Below are 16,078 nucleotides of genomic sequence, written 5' to 3'. Positions count from 1 at the left end.
TAAAAAAACTTTTCTTATTCATTTTTTATCAAAAAAAAACAACATACAAATAATATTTTCTCTTCTAATCTCCTAATAATACATATATTACAACTTCTTTTCAAAATTCAACAATAATTCAACATTCTAAAAACTTCCAAACTAATAGATTCTACATATACATACATACATATATATATATATACTATTTCCAATAAAAACAATCTATTTAAGAGACATTCTGTACATAATTTATATCTTCCAACATTCACCCTCATTAATGTCTATATAACTGTCTCCACATCGTAAAACACCAAAAAAAAACCATCTCAATGGTTCTTACACAATTTGCTTGTAAATAAAGTATTTATTTGTAGATAAGACAACTAACTGATTATTTCTAGGTAGAACGTCTCAATATATCAGCTTAACAAATGGACATCCTTTATATACGCCTTTACCAGGCTTCGAAAGGTAATAAAAGAGTATAAATAAGGAATATAATTTTTAAGTGGGTATAAGACCAGGAAAAGACATGATTTCGTGCTGTTATGGAGAAGACGGAAGTTTTTTTGCATGGTCGTCAATAGAAAAGTGAATTTTTTTGATAAATTTTTTGATATTGAAGGGTTAATATTTAAGTGTTAAAATAGTCGATACATCTACAGGAGAATTAGTGAGAATCTTTGATATCCCTAAAGTATATGAGTTGAAATTATCGCCGAAAAATAATTATATTGTTACGTGGGAAAGACTGTGTAATTTTGTGTTTTTTTGGGGGGATGAAAGAAATATTAATAAAATTAGCGAAAGCAGAAGATGGAACTGCTAATGAAAATCTTAAAATATGGGAAATCTGTACGGGAAAGAAGCTTTATTCATTTATTGAGAAAAGTCAAATATCGTAGTTTGTAATTTATGTGGTTTATTTAAACTTATAAATTTATACAGGAATTTACAATATACAACAGATGAGAAACTTTGTGCGCGAAAAGTAACAAATGAGATCCAATTTTTCGAATCAACAAATATGGAAAAAGGTAAATTTAAAAGAAATATTGAATAATTATATTTAACGCTTTATAGGTCCTATATATAGATTACATGCTAATGGAGTATTTTCATTTTCATTGTCGCCAGGAAAAAACAATGTTATTGCAGTATTTATTCCGGAGACAAAAGTAAATTTTCTTATTATGTAAAATAACTCTTTAAATTATATAAATTAGGGAGCACCAGCAACTGTCTCAATTTATAATATTCCAACATTTTCTTTTGTTATTAGTAAAAAAGCATTTTATAAAGCAGATAGTGTTCAAATGAAATGGAATAAAATAGGAACTACATTAATTATTTCAACATCTACAGACGTGGATAAAACAAATAAAAATTATTACGGAGAAACAAATATGTATATTTTAAGTGCAATTAGAAATTATGATTCCAGAATTATTTTCGGTATTAAAGAACACCAAAATAATACTTATCTAACTGTTGTAAGACAAAGAAGGTCCTATTCATGATATATCATGGTCTCCAAATTCACGCGAGTTTGGAGTAGTATATGGGTGTATGGTTTAATAACTAACTATGTCTAATTAACTGATCAAATAAAGTTATGCCTGCTAAAACTACCATTTTTGATAGCCAAGCTAATATCATATGTTCTTTACCGCCTTCACCTCGTAATACAGTATTATTTTCTCCTCATGATCGTTTTGTTTTAGTAGCGGGTTTTGGAAATTTAAAAGGAACAATTGATATCTATGATAAAAAAAAGAAAATGAAGAAAATAACAACTATAGAAGCTAGTAACAGTACTGTTTGTGAATGGAGTCCTGATGGTAGACATATTTTGACTGGAATAACTAGTCCAAGATTAAGAGTAGATAATGGAGTTAAGATCTGGCACTATACCGGTATCCTAATGTACGCTGAGGAAATAAATGAGCTTTATGAAGTATTTACTTCATTCAAACTTCAATATTTAACTAATATACAGGTTTTTTGGCAACCACAAAATCCAGAAATTCATCCATTTCGTTCATCTCTTTCTCCTGTACCTGAGCCACATTCTTCTGCTTCACTCGTAGCCAATAAAACGCCAGTTAAATTAATAGGGGCGTATAGGCCTCCACATGCTCGTTCTAGTGCAACGCCTCAAGAATATAAAAGAGAAGATGAAAAAATTATAGTTAATAGTGTTCAAGAAGTAAAATCTAAAACAATCTCAAAACAATTTGTACCAGGAGTGGATCCTTCAATGCAAACTCAAGGTTCCAGTAAAGCAGCTTTAAAAAATAAAAAAAGAAGGGATGCAGCAAAAAAGGTTAAAGAATCGAAAGTCATTAATGTAAAAAGTACAAATGGTGTATCTTTTCAGTCTGTTACCTCGAGTTTGGAACAATCACACGTTATTGGAAATTCTTTAGATAATGAAAATAAGAAAATTCGTTCATTACTCAAAAAATTACGAGCTATTGAAGAATTAAAAATGCAACAGGAAAGAGGAAGTAAACTAGAGGATACGCAAATAAAGAAGATAGCTACAGAAAGCCTATTAAGGTCTGAATTGAAAACTTTAGGTTGGGATGATAAATGTATGAGTATGAAATAGTAAATGTTTATTCTTCTATTTTGATTTATGAAAACTAAGCGTATAATATGTTCGTATTTTAAAGAATGTTACTTAAATAACAACTATAAAATATCAAAACCAAAATATAGTTAAAATAACAAAATATTTTTCAACATAATTTTTTTCAATATTTAAATAAATATCTATATTATAACCTAATGTATATACCATAAATAGACATGCATTTTTCAGGATTCATATATTTGATAATTATTTTTTAGCAAGAAAATATTAAACCATATTACATTTGTATCAAATATTAAACATAATAACACGAATTACAGGAATTAAGTATTATTATAAACAAAATAGACTTTGATATCCTTTCCAAAATTCACTGAATGCTAGATTTTATATTTTGTGTCATCTTATCTAATGCAGCAATAAGAAATCCCGAAAATTCTGAGTCATCTGGTGTTTTGATAATATTAGTCTCTTGTTCTTTTTCTTCCTCTAAATCTTTCTTGTATTTTTCCATCATATTGTCAACATTTGCCAAGTATGAAAGACTTCTTCCTTTAACAAATGCATCTACTGCTGGTGCAACAACATCTATAGGAGGAACAGGGAACCATAATACTCGACCTTGTTCGTCCTGAGAAAAAAGTGCAGCTACTTCATCTGAAAAATTGTTACTTTTTTTTATACCCTTAATATTTTCAACTTTATCTCCATTTTCGATTTCCAAATTATCATTTTCATTTCTTTCAATTTCTTCTTCATCAATTTCTTCTCTTACATTCATACTCGCATCCCCATTAATACCCTCATTATTTTTATCTACAAGATTATCCGTATGATTTTCAGAAATTAAGTTTGATACAGGTAATGTAAAAGCAACAGGAGGATAATATGGAATATGTACTTTACGACTAGTTTGAGATTGATTATTTGGATTAATCATTACAGATGTATGTGTCTGTGTCACCAAAGATGGAATAATAGGTTTTTGTGGAATTATAGATGCAGATACCACTGAAGGCAAAAAGATCTCAGGAGGCTATAAAAATTAGTAATTGTTAAAATTATATGAAAAACCATACATTGAGTGTAGATTCATCCGGTATTGGCGCAGGAATTATTGCACCAATAATAGGAGGTGCATTTTCTTTACCTTGAGTTGGTTCAGGTATAGGTGCATTAGGATCCTCTATTACTTTTGATGGCAAAAGGTGCAAAATAGGACTAAGCATCCTTTTTGGCTGTTGCTGCCTTTCAAAGCAATACATATCATATTCCTTATTTCTAATTTCATCAGGAATACATGCTCTCCAGCTCTTGATTTTATGAAAAACTTTTGTTTCTTCATCATATCGAAACTCACAAACATAAATTGACTTGTTTCCCGCATCTTTAGGCCTCCCTCTTACATATTTAGTAATAAACATAGCATAACATTTATCAATAATATCATTAATTTGATGATCACGATATTGATTAGTTTTAAAAACTTCATTTTCATAAAATATCCGATCTGCCCTATGAACCGTTTGTTCCGGCCTGTAATACCAACAAACGCTTATCCATTTTTCTCCTCTAATAGATATTTTTTAATTTTACAAACACAAAATCAATATATACATACTCCAAGTTTTCCCATAAACTAAATATTTGAGCAATAATTGGTTTATTAACATCATTGTGATTTATTAAATGGACCCAGTCACCTAATAGCATATCATTAAATATGTATATACTCGTTAAAAAAAAGTAACTAACCAACTTCTAAAATCTCGCCCTTAACTTCAATTTTAGACAAAGGTGTACGATTAACTTTAATTAGTGTTCCTATACTAGAAGTCGGATCTTTTTCATATCCTGTAAAATCAATATCTCTTCTAGAGCCCTCGATTGATGCTACTTCGTGGGTAACTTGCTAATACCATTAAATATGTAAAAAGATAAAATGTAAATAATTAACTTGAAGAAAATCTGCATCGCGATACATATGACTTCCAGGGGGACTTATAAGTTTCACATTATTATATAATAAATCTAAGTCATCCAAAAAATTCTTAAGAGTCTTATATTCCCTTCTTTTTAGTTTTTGCTAAACAAATTAGCAACAACGATAACTACTACTACTACTACATACCCTAATATCTTCTAGAGATATAGTTTGCTTAATCTTATGTATTTGATTAAATTTATCATCCGGAAATTTTTCAAACCATGTAAATAAAGTACGTCCCCTAATAATTTTACTTTTTTCCGCAAAAAAATAAAACTCATATACCTTTCATCCTTCTCTTTTCGAATCACACGCAAAATAATTTTCATTCTTGCTTCATCTGGTGTATCTACTTTCGGAGGTCTACCTCTTTTTCTTTTTATATCACCAATATCAAATCTCATAACTTTAGCCGGTTCATATGATTTAATTTTCGTCTCTTTTCTTCTTCTTTTATGACGTACATCATCATCATCATCATCATCATTTTTATCCTCAACATCTGGATCAAACCCATCATCATCCGATTTCTCTTCTCCTTGAGAACTCGGTGGTAATGGTCCAAGAACAGGAAGTATACTATCATCTACAAGATTCTTATCCTTCAAAACTGACAGCTCCTTCACTATAATCATCTATATACCCTCATAAACACTTTTCACCAAATAATATCAAAATTACTTCGTTCAAACACGCATCTGAGTAAATCACTGATGAACGACGATTATACAGCTTAGCATTATAGTATATTTGTGCAACATCCGTTATAAACTCGTGAAATACATTATACACATTTTTATTCACATTTTCCTGTTCTGTATCACTACTATCTCTATTTTCTTCGCTCAAAAACGCATTACCCTGATTACATTCAATGCCATAGGCCTCTTGATCACCTCATAATAGTCAGGAACCTCTTTTTTGTCCGGCAATTCCTGGAATATCTTAGATATTGATCGTCCGCTAATATCACTCATAAATTAACCGTTTTTTTTCGTTCTTTTTCATACCTGCTATCCACTGCATCATAAAGAACATCTAGAATTCTTTTAATAGCTTCTTTATGTGCTTTTGTCAGAGGAACATGGCTCATCTTGAAGCTTTATCTCGACCACCGGTTCTTGACGTTGAGATGGGCCTTGTTTCCAGCAGAAAATCTCAGTCATAAATATATAAGAAAAATATACAGCAATTCTCTCAAAACAAACAGATATTAATCAAAGAAACATAGTGCAACCATTTTAAAGGAGTTTTTTTGCACTTTTGTATGTGATGTTAGAAACCTTATAACTTTGAATCAGCCGCTTTATTCTTCCTGGCTTTCTGTTTCTTTCTATCACGTTTCTTCAAACAACCCATTCCAGACTTGCATGTCTCCATATACCTTGAAAAAAAAGGTATTAAACAAGAAGTATCTACTAATGTTGAAATTTTTATTTTTTTGCCATCTGTGGCTCTAAAAAGAAGTTTATATGGCAAACAAGGAGTATCACAAGATTCTCCTTGGTCAGGAGATAGATCTTCTTTGTTTTTGTACGAATCTGGGCCCATTATTCAGTGTATAAGTCAGTAAACAAGACTCACATCGTTTTTGAGTCAAAAAAACAGTTCCTTTCTCTTTTTTTGAGGACAAAAGCTGTTCCAATGAATCCAAATACTTATAAAAAGACATATATTAGCGTTTTATCTAAAAGTATTTAATAATATTACCTCATCATTTGATAATAACATTGTGCAGGTTTTTTTAATAGCGGGAAACTATATAAGCTGTAGATATATAAGAATATGTGAGTATATTAAGAAGAAATATACGTGTCTTTATAATGAATGTTGATAGAGCTGTTTATTTGTCTATTTATTGTTTATAAACCAGATAAAATTTAAGTATAGAAAAAAAGAGAGATAAAAGGACGGAGGAAGGCTTAAAATAGGGAAAACAAGGGAGATATAGAGACGTAAAGATGGTATTTAATATGTGTATCTGCTTTTGAGGTTATAATTCTGTAAAGAATGAGGAAATGATTGAAACTAAGAAAGAAAACTTAAATGAGAGAAAATTGAAGAAAAGAAGGGAGAAAAAGAGGAAAAAAGAGGGAAATATGGAATATACAGGTCGTCCTGATGAAGAGGATAGTGTTATTTCGTACTTGGAGAAAAAACTGGGGCGAAAAAAGCATAATATTGATAGAAAAAACAAAAAAGATGAATTAGACTATCTTCTTGAAGATCTGGACCGTATGAATGCAAAAAAGATGAAGCATGTTAGGTTTACGGAGGATCTGTCAGTTTTTTCTGAGAGTAAAGTGGAAAATAGGGGAGATATAGATAAAGAAGAGCTATTTATTGGAGATAAAGAAGATAAATTGAATTTATCTAAAGAAAATGGGGATATTTCAGTGAAAAAGAGTAAAGAAAATCCTTATATTGCACCTGTAGATAGTAGTATATCTATAGTCAAAAACAAAATTTTAAAAGATGATAAAAATGATAGTGAATTTATTATACACTTAAGAAGAAAGATCAAAGGATTATTGAACAGGTAAATCTATAAAAAACTATGGAAATGGAATGTTTTCTTATATCTAAAAGATTAACAGAGTCAAATATGTTATCAATTTTGAATGAAATTGAAAATCTATATAGTTCATATGCTCGTCATTATGTTAATATAGAACTAATAACATTATTATTAAAAAATGTAGTATCTGAAACGACATTGAAAGAAACATATTTAGTACTATATTCAGGATTCATTGCAGCTTTGTATAAAACAATTGGGGTAGATTTTGGAGCATTTTTTCTTCAAAAACTTATTAAAACTTTTAATGAATTTTATTCAAAAGAAAACTCAAGAAAGGAAAGCATTGATTCAAACATATCTTATGATAAGGAGTGCATTAATTTAATTGTTGTTTTAAGTGAGTTATATAATTTCCAAGTTATTTCATGTACTTTTGTATATGATTTAATAAGATTATTTTTGAAAGAGATAACAGATCTGAATACAGAATTGTTGCTTAGGATTATTTCTAGTAGGTTTTATATTATTTTAATTCTTAATCTTTATATAGTATAGATTCTGGAAATCAATTGCGCTCTGACGACCCATCATCTTTAAAAGAGATCATTCTTATCATTCATCGCAAGATTTCAGAGGCTAATGTTGTTCTAAAGTATACATTAAAGATATCTATACATTTTCATTTTTAATAATTGGTAGTACAAGAACAAAATTCATGATTGAAACCATTGATAGCTTAAAAAATAACAAAATTAAAAATATACCTAGTATTATGACACAAGAAGCAATTGTTAGAATGAAAAAATTCTTAAAAACATTATCTACTCGAAATTCTAATAGGAATTCAGAACCTTTAAAGATCTCATTATCAGACATAGAATCTATGAATGAAAGTGATAAATGGTGGCATGCAGGGGCATCTTATAAAAAGGAAGAAAAGAAAAAGACAATTGCAAGTGTAGATAACTTCTATGAAAATGAAGAAACAAAACTTCTTACTTTAGCACAATTGCAAAGAATGAATACAGATATTCGTAAATCAATTTTTATAACATTAATGAGTGGAGAGGTTATTTTAAAGAAAATAGTAAATTTAATCTAATTTTTAAAAAGGATTTTGCAGATGCATATGAAAAACTTTTAAAACTAGGACTAAAAAAAATACAGAAACTTGAAATACCAAGAGTATTACTTCATTGTTGTGGAAATGAAAAAAATTATAATCCTTATTATTCTTATATTGCACTTAGATTTTGTCTAAGAATGCGTTTTTTACGTACAGCTTTTAAGTTTTGTTTATGGGATTTATTTCGATTTTTAGGGGAAAAAGATATTCAATTGATAGGAAATACAAGTGCTGAAAGCACAGAAAATATCTCACTAAGATATATTGTAAATTTAGGAAGATTATATGGTTTTTTAGTAGTGAATGATGGACTTGATTTAGCAATTTTTAAAGTAAGAATATTTATATGGTTATTTATATTTAATTTCATTATTAGAAACTTAATTTCTTTAATTTACAGTCTAAAACAAAGACATTCTTGGAAATTTTTTTTTGTACATTGATTCAAGAAACACAAAAAAAAACTAATATTCAAAACACAACATTAATTCAGAGAATTTTTGAAAAACCATCATCAAATCCTTCTTTGATTTCAGGCATTAAATATTTTATAGAAAAATATTTGAAAAATAGTGAAATATTAAATTCACGAGATAAGGAAATATTTATATGGGAATATAAAAAAGTATTAGAAAATATAAATATTCCAAGAAATATTTAACAACATTATCAATATCAAACAAAATAATATATTTTAATAATTCAAATTAATAAAAATCCAGCATTTTATAAAATATAAAAAAATCAAAATTTTTAAAAATAATTCATATAAATATTTATAATAATTATAAAACAGATATTTTTTATAAAGATCTTATAATTAAATGTTTCTTTCATCTAAATTTTTAAAATCTAAATATAATCTTGAAAAAGTCATTACACTCTATTTAAATTATTGTATATATAATTTTCAAGATATTTTTTTAAATAAAATAAAATATATAAATATTTTGATTTTTTTCAAACTTAATATCAAAAAAAGCTTTGAAAGAATCATGCTTTTTTTTATAGAAAATATTATTAATCAAAACCAACGTTATAATCTATCAAACAAATAGATTCCTTTAGACTTCTAAAAATATAATTTTTCCCTTTTAAAAGATTCATTTCGCATCATTAAATTTTATTTCATTTTAATAATTGATACAAGTCTGTAAAAGGAATTTTTTCATATGTAGCTTTACTTAATAAAATATTATCCTTATTTTCCGGTAATTTTACTATTTCACCAAAGATCTCCCAATGAAATACATCCTGAATCCATATTTTCAATTTTTCATCATGAAGATTAATCCATTCTTCCAAAATATCAAGTTTAACTTCCTTCATTGTTTGTGAAATTACTTTTGCAATACCTAGCCTAATTGTATCTTCAAATCCAATACAATCCGCAATCATATCAGCATAAAGATCATCATTATCAATTAATTGCCAGAATTCCTTATATTTTGCTGCATCTAAAAGAAGATAAAGCGTATGTAACTTCTGTACAGTTTCATGTAATGAATCTCCCACAAAAACCTCCCTTGGAAGAAGAACTGATGGATGTAATAAATGCAAACATGTAGAAAAGTCAGGTTGTGTAAAAACCGTCAATGCCTTGACAAGAATATTCGTAATAACTTCATCTTTTGAAAGATGTGGATTAAATTGATACCTACATAAAAAATAAGAAAAAAAAACATATAAAAAGCTTCGTTTAGATCCCCAATAAAACATCAGATAGAGCTAACACTCATTCTTTTCATTTAAATAATTTTTTTATCATTTTTATAGATTTATTTCATCAGTTTATTAGGAATCTGAAAAAACTGATATTTCACTAACAATTTTAATATAGCAAGATTTGCCATACAATCATAAGCTCCTTCTTGACATTGTTGCATTAAATATTCCTCTAATAATGGTGCATTTTGAGGATTATACCGATCAACTCCATCAATTAAATGTTGAATAACACTAGACCGTGAAGAAGGAATTGCTGCAATAGATGGAAAATGCGAAAACTCATGATCAAATGTCATCCTTATTCAAACCTCTTTTTATATCAAATTTTATAAAAGAACCAGATTTTCATAGATCTTAAAATTTTTTCAAAGTATCCAAGTCGATTAAAAACCTAGTTTTTAAAATGATATATAAATATATATTAATGAACCAGAATAATGTCTTAATCAATATTTTTTGAAAGTTTTTCTGAAGAAATATTATTTAATAGAAGACGACTTAAACATGATATGAGTTGATCGGTTTTAGACCAAAATGATAAATATTCAGTAGGAAGAGATTTGGCAGTGTCATTTAATTCTTTTGTAAACTTTTCTATAATATCAGTGAAAAAAATATGTATAATTTGTGAATCTTCAATATAAGTTAAAAAAGTGATTTTAAGAAGAGGAGCTTCATTTTGAATAGATACAAGAGATTCGTCAATAATTGCTTGAATAGAATGATTAGAAAGTTTTTTGAATTTCCTTATTTTTTGAATAGGTTCAATTAAAGGTTTTAAAGAATGTTCAATAGAGGCATTAATAGTCGTTTGAAGAAGAGTATTGAATTTCTAAAAATAATAAGCAAATATGAATGAAAAGAAATGTCAGGAAGACGTTATAAATATCTTTTTGTATAGATGAAAAACCAGAAATTTTACTCCAAGTAGATTTATAGAGAAGTTCTAATGGATTAAATAGTCGAATTTTATTATAAACATCCCAAGAATTAATAGTTGCAGTATTAATATCAGCATCATCTTCAAAATGAAAAAAATCTATATTGAATTCCAATATTTGATTTCTCAATATCAATAAGTGCTTTACAAGAAAAAGCTGACGATCTCTTATAGAAATATCTGTTTGTACTTGTGATGCATCACTAAGTGAAGAAATGCAAATACTAATGATATCATATGCAACAGTATTAAAAGATTTTGTCTAAAAAATTAATTAATGTAAAAAATATTTAAATTCTTACATTTAATAAAGGATATATTTTTGATAACAATGAAATTGTTTTGTTTAATGTAGGATGCCATTTAATAACCAAATCATTGTCACATAATTCATCTTTTTGTGCTTCAGAAACATTAGTCAATAATGAATCTGATTGATCTCTTTTTTCTAAACCTTTAGAAAAATTAAAAGCATTTTTGCAAGGAATAAAACTTTGAATTTCCAATTTAGCTACATTTCGAACTTGAGCTACAATAAATGATTGAATATGTTGAAGAATTTCATTAAATATGACTGAATAATCTATCTTATTAGAGTCTGGATCAATATCTAATGAAATTTCTAAATAATTTCAACAATTTTCATCCAATTAAATTAAATTAGATACCATTTTCATTATCTTTAGATGTTTTTGCTTTAAAAACAGAACAGACTTCACAAAGTAGTGATAAGTTTGTTTCTTTGGCTAAATTTGATTGTAAATAAGTAGATATAGACTCAAATAATTTTTGAGAATAAGAACTATCATGATTAAACATAAATATATAGACAATTGGAATCCATACTAGAAATTTGAATCATCACTTTGAAAAAAGTCCCGAAAAAGAGAAAACTCATCAAAACAAAGACTGGTAAAAAATGTAATACTTATTCTAGACTATAATAAAATAAAATAAAATAAAATAAATCAATATATAATTCCTACAAATCTGATAATATTTTCATTTGATAGTTCATTTAATTTCTGAGAAATAATTGGTTTAACCAATTTATATCTTATTCCAAAGTAAAAATTTTGACAATCATTAATCATTACGTTATATCTAATTCATATAAAATTCTTATATATTGTATTGTTTTAAAAATACTCATTATGATCTTTGATTCTTTCCTCTATTTCTTTGATATATGGCCTTAATTCAATAGCACAAACACGAAATTTTGTATATAAAAATGCAGTTTGGTTCATATTATTAGATACCTTATTTCTTTTTAATAGAATATATATATAATTTTTAAAGAAAACCTTTAAAGAAAATTCCTCATTAATTCCATCATTTAATTCCTTTATCACTTGTACAAAAAAAACACAAATCAATGTCATAACTTTTGTTAAACATTGTTCAAATTTTTCTTTATAAATCCCAGAATCCTTAAATTCAGGCTAATAGAATAATCAGAAATATGAAATAACAAAAATATAAATAAAATACATGTTCTTTCATCATTTCCAAACCTTTATCCAACTTTTTTAGCATATCAAAAAACTCTGGTTTTTTAATAAATTCAACACCAGATGTATCCAATAACCTATGAATTGCATCAAGAGAACAATATACTTCATTATTCTGTATAATTTGATCTTTTAATAATATAGCACTTTGCTACATGTAATCATTATATATATCAATTTTATAAAAATACAACAAACCTTTTCTTTTTCAAGCTTCTCATAATTATCTCTGAAAATATAATTATTTTCATATGATTCTCTTAAATTAACGCTTATTACTCTTAACTTTTCTGCCATTTTTGAAGCATGTGCTATAAGATCTTGACATATTGAGATCTTTCCAAGATATTCTTTCTTAAAAAGCCTATAAAACTAAATACCATTAATAACGACTATAATAAATATACCTGAAGTGTAAATCCTGTTCATTTTCTATTGATTTTTCTATTTCATTGCTCCATACTAATAATTTATAATAATTCTCATTTCTAGCCGCTTGAGAGTAATAAAAACGTTCATAGACATGTTCTAAATCATTCAGAGATAAAGACCTTGTTATTTCTCTCTTTTTTTCTGATAAAATATGTTTATTTTTTAATAAATAAGAAGTATCTTCTTCAAAATCACTCACAACACTCTAATTTAAGTATTATACAAGTATAACAGTTATTAATGTACCTTACAGTCTCTAATCCCAGATATTCACTGCTTTCTTCATTTATTAAGCAGTTTCCTTGATAAAAAACCATTTAGATAAGGCAGATTTTTCAGTTTTTAGAGAACATATATAATAAAAATAAATTATTAAATTTTAGAATCAATTTTATAATATTAAAAACCATATAAAATGATTTTAAAGATTTAAGAAATAATTACTCGAATATATATATATCAAATGTATAATTTATTAAATTATTTTATATAATAGTTTAAGAAATCAAAAATGAATTGCTTTTCCTGACCAAGCAGTTAAAGCAGCTTCTTTGAATGCTTCAGATAAAGTTGGATGTGCGTGTGTTCTATTTTATTAGTATAAAAAAATATTTATAATATTTCTTACGTTCGAGCAATATCTTCGGCACTTGCACCATATTCTATAGCTAATACACCTTCTGCAATCATTTCCCCGGCGTTTGGCTATATAGAATGGCTTAAAAAAGTAATTGAGAAACAATTATAAACTTACACCTATAATATGAATTCCAAGAATACGATCGGTCTCTGTATTTGTAATAAACTTGACTAATCCATCAGTCTCAACATTTGTTTTTGCTCTGGAATTTGCAATAAATGGAAACTTTCCAATTGTATATTTAATGCCCAACTTTTTGATCTGTTGTTCTGTTTGTCCAACCTAAATAGTCATTATAATATTTTAAGAGAAATATAATACTTTCCCATGCTACTTCAGGATAAGTATACATAACAGAAGGAATTGCATTATAATTAACATGACCACGTCCATATTTAATATATTCTACGGCTGCGATACCCTCTTCTTCTGCTTTATGTGCAAGCATTGCACCAAAAGTAACATCTCCAATAACACGAATATGAGGAATCTTAGTACGATATTCTGAATCGATAACAATGCGTCCTTTTTCATCTACATCTACATCAATATTTTCCAGACCAAGTCCTTCGGTATATGGTCTCCTTCCAATAGCAACAAGAACGACATCAGCATTTAACTAAAAGCAATAAATGTATATTCCAAGCCATTAAAATAATCATACAGTTTCCTTTTTATTATCCTTTAAAACTTGAATATCTATTTTAGCTTTATTTCCTTTAACAGCACCACCCAAAACTTTTGTACCAAGTTTTAATACTAATCCTTGCTTTTTAATTATACTTGTAAACTGTTTAGAAATTTCTTCATCCATTCCTGCCCCAATAAAATTTTCATATTCTACAACAGTAACTTCAGAACCTAAGCGAGACCATACTGAACCCTAGACTCTTTTTTAAAAACAATAAAGGAACATCTTAAATAACTATCTACCATTTCAAGTCCAATAATCCCTCCCCCAATCACAACCATCTTTTCTGGAACTTTTTCTAAAGATAATGCACCTGTGCTAGAAACAATAATTTTTTCATCTATTTCAAGACCAGGAAGAGCTGCTGGCTCTGAACCTGTAGCAATTATTATATTTTTCGCCCTAAGAACCTGATCCTTGTGTCCATAAACTCCCTTAATCTCTATTTCGTTTTGATTCAAAAATTTCCCTATACCCTTAATATATTCAACTCCATTTTTCTTAAAAAGATGCTCGATCCCTCTAGTTAAAGCATCTACCGTATCATTTTTCGACTTCATCATATTTTCCAAATTCAATTTTACTTCAGAAACTACAAAAACACTTAATATAATAAAATATACTATATTCCCCTCTTAAACCCTCAATTCCTCTATCTTTAGTATCATGTCTTATTTTATGGAAAAAATGTGAATTATTTAGCAATGATTTAGATGGAATACATCCAACATTTAAACATGTTCCTCCAAGTGTTCCTCGTTTTTCAACGCACGCCGTTTTTAACCCATATTGCGCCGCTTTAATTGCTGCAACATATCCCCCCGGTCCTCCTCCAATAACTACCACGTCATATTCTTTGTTTCCAGTGCTATAAAACCGGTATCCTGATCCTAATACACAAGGCATGATCTTCACTGATCTTTTTAAAGGAAATGACTGAAAAATAATCAATTTTTTTCCGGAAAAAAGGCCAAAACATAAACTCCATACCCAAATACACAATCTCCTTGAAATATTCATCTTTAAAACCAAGAATTGGGAGAAAACTCTGAATTTATATGATTTTTCAAAAGTCTGAGGTTGCCAAAAGACCGTACAAACCAAAGGACGTTAATAAATCATTAGATAAAAAATACATAAAGACATAGTTCTGAATATGAAAACGCCTTGTTTAACAGCAATTAAAAGATATCATGTCCTTTTTTTTGTTTATAATGCCCAATAAAAAGTACCCAATATTATCAAAATGATTAATCAATACAGAAATCCATTAGATTATTGTTTCTAGTAAAGATTTAACATAAAACAAAGCCGAAAATATGTAAATCATTGGTAAATCTTGTGTTTTTCCTTTTCTAAGTCTCGAAAAATATTTGTATTATTAATACACAAAACATGCCTAAATATGTTTCCATACATAAAAAAAAATCCTTATCTCCCCTTAGCCTACAAAATTTTTCACTTTTATAGAGTTTTATTTGATAATTTAAATAACATTATTCTTTCATCTTTATTTCTGACAATAACCTCCTAAAAACATTATTAAAAGAAATATACAAACCTTTCCTACTACTTTTGCATAGAAATATGTCTTTCTAGACGTTTAATAACCCCTCCTTGCTCTAAAATACTCATATCTTTGCCTGGAAGCGATTCAATCATTTTTCGTATATTAGAAACCTGCTGATAAAGCTTTGAAACCTAGACAAACATATATACCAATAACAAAGATATCCTGCCCTTACTTCCTTATTCAATTCCTTTAAATCATCCTTTTTTGCTGTCTTTAAGATCTGAATAATCTGAGGAATTATATCAGTATCTGAAATATCCATAGAAAAATATTAAATCTTAAGAAATATCTAGTAAAAACCCTTTAAAAAGTTAATATTTCTTAACCCAAGTAATTAACAATTAA

At 27.6% G+C, this 16,078-nt stretch overlaps 8 protein-coding genes across 8 annotated transcripts; 2 read left to right on the top strand and 6 right to left on the bottom strand.

The window, feature by feature from the left end:
• The first annotated feature begins 286 nt into the window (after positions 1-286).
• On the top strand, positions 287-2,642 carry T552_02221 (hypothetical protein). Its single transcript, XM_018370774.1, has 11 exons — positions 287-333; positions 384-453; positions 502-573; positions 622-737; positions 787-883; positions 931-1,019; positions 1,066-1,160; positions 1,209-1,437; positions 1,481-1,549; positions 1,596-1,939; positions 1,982-2,642. The coding sequence occupies exons 1-11, from the start codon at positions 312-314 to the stop codon at positions 2,594-2,596; spliced, it is 1,818 nt and encodes a 605-aa protein (XP_018225663.1). The 5' UTR covers positions 287-311; the 3' UTR covers positions 2,597-2,642.
• A 263-nt stretch (positions 2,643-2,905) lies between these two features.
• T552_02220 (hypothetical protein) lies at positions 2,906-5,707 on the bottom strand. Its single transcript, XM_018370773.1, has 10 exons — positions 5,579-5,707; positions 5,429-5,531; positions 5,250-5,378; positions 4,854-5,203; positions 4,713-4,809; positions 4,539-4,667; positions 4,337-4,493; positions 4,203-4,284; positions 3,661-4,153; positions 2,906-3,617 (listed from the first exon to the last, which is right to left on the bottom strand). Exons 1-10 carry the CDS (start codon positions 5,659-5,661, stop codon positions 2,952-2,954), a joined length of 2,289 nt encoding a protein of 762 aa, XP_018225662.1. The 5' UTR covers positions 5,662-5,707; the 3' UTR covers positions 2,906-2,951.
• Positions 5,708-5,806: 99 nt separating this feature from the next.
• On the bottom strand, positions 5,807-6,323 carry T552_02219 (hypothetical protein). Its single transcript, XM_018370772.1, has 3 exons — positions 6,279-6,323; positions 6,153-6,225; positions 5,807-6,109 (listed from the first exon to the last, which is right to left on the bottom strand). Exons 1-3 carry the CDS (start codon positions 6,297-6,299, stop codon positions 5,853-5,855), a joined length of 351 nt encoding a protein of 116 aa, XP_018225661.1. The 5' UTR covers positions 6,300-6,323; the 3' UTR covers positions 5,807-5,852.
• Positions 6,324-6,618: 295 nt separating this feature from the next.
• Positions 6,619-8,921, top strand: T552_02218 (hypothetical protein). The gene is made up of 6 exons (XM_018370771.1): positions 6,619-7,107; positions 7,158-7,600; positions 7,645-7,741; positions 7,789-8,158; positions 8,203-8,547; positions 8,592-8,921. Exons 1-6 carry the CDS (start codon positions 6,668-6,670, stop codon positions 8,874-8,876), a joined length of 1,980 nt encoding a protein of 659 aa, XP_018225660.1. The 5' UTR covers positions 6,619-6,667; the 3' UTR covers positions 8,877-8,921.
• A 378-nt stretch (positions 8,922-9,299) lies between these two features.
• Positions 9,300-10,285, bottom strand: T552_02217 (hypothetical protein). The gene is made up of 2 exons (XM_018370770.1): positions 10,043-10,285; positions 9,300-9,872 (listed from the first exon to the last, which is right to left on the bottom strand). Exons 1-2 carry the CDS (start codon positions 10,237-10,239, stop codon positions 9,344-9,346), a joined length of 726 nt encoding a protein of 241 aa, XP_018225659.1. The 5' UTR covers positions 10,240-10,285; the 3' UTR covers positions 9,300-9,343.
• A 100-nt stretch (positions 10,286-10,385) lies between these two features.
• T552_02216 (hypothetical protein) lies at positions 10,386-13,146 on the bottom strand (the record flags this gene model as incomplete). Its single annotated transcript, XM_018370769.1, has 12 exons — positions 10,386-10,775; positions 10,822-11,145; positions 11,186-11,493; positions 11,552-11,685; positions 11,730-11,821; positions 11,870-11,987; positions 12,033-12,145; positions 12,191-12,328; positions 12,378-12,548; positions 12,596-12,761; positions 12,805-13,034; positions 13,081-13,146. The coding sequence occupies 12 exons, from the start codon at positions 13,144-13,146 to the stop codon at positions 10,386-10,388; spliced, it is 2,250 nt and encodes a 749-aa protein (XP_018225658.1).
• Positions 13,147-13,288: 142 nt separating this feature from the next.
• T552_02215 (dihydrolipoyl dehydrogenase) lies at positions 13,289-15,166 on the bottom strand. The gene is made up of 7 exons (XM_018370768.1): positions 15,151-15,166; positions 14,802-15,096; positions 14,403-14,752; positions 14,134-14,352; positions 13,584-14,088; positions 13,458-13,534; positions 13,289-13,416 (listed from the first exon to the last, which is right to left on the bottom strand). Exons 2-5 carry the CDS (start codon positions 15,064-15,066, stop codon positions 13,711-13,713), a joined length of 1,212 nt encoding a protein of 403 aa, XP_018225657.1. The 5' UTR covers positions 15,067-15,096; positions 15,151-15,166; the 3' UTR covers positions 13,289-13,416; positions 13,458-13,534; positions 13,584-13,710.
• A 479-nt stretch (positions 15,167-15,645) lies between these two features.
• T552_02214 (hypothetical protein) lies at positions 15,646-16,041 on the bottom strand. Its single transcript, XM_018370767.1, has 3 exons — positions 15,906-16,041; positions 15,734-15,861; positions 15,646-15,690 (listed from the first exon to the last, which is right to left on the bottom strand). Exons 1-3 carry the CDS (start codon positions 15,993-15,995, stop codon positions 15,657-15,659), a joined length of 252 nt encoding a protein of 83 aa, XP_018225656.1. The 5' UTR covers positions 15,996-16,041; the 3' UTR covers positions 15,646-15,656.
• Positions 16,042-16,078: the final 37 nt, after the last annotated feature.

The sequence above is a fragment of the Pneumocystis carinii genome (genome assembly GCF_001477545.1).
Source record: "Pneumocystis carinii B80 chromosome Unknown supercont1.9, whole genome shotgun sequence".
Classification (NCBI taxonomy): Eukaryota; Fungi; Ascomycota; class Pneumocystomycetes; order Pneumocystales; family Pneumocystaceae; genus Pneumocystis; species Pneumocystis carinii.
The sequence above is the reverse complement of the archived record's forward strand: the minus strand, read 5'-3'. Positions and strand labels throughout refer to the sequence as shown.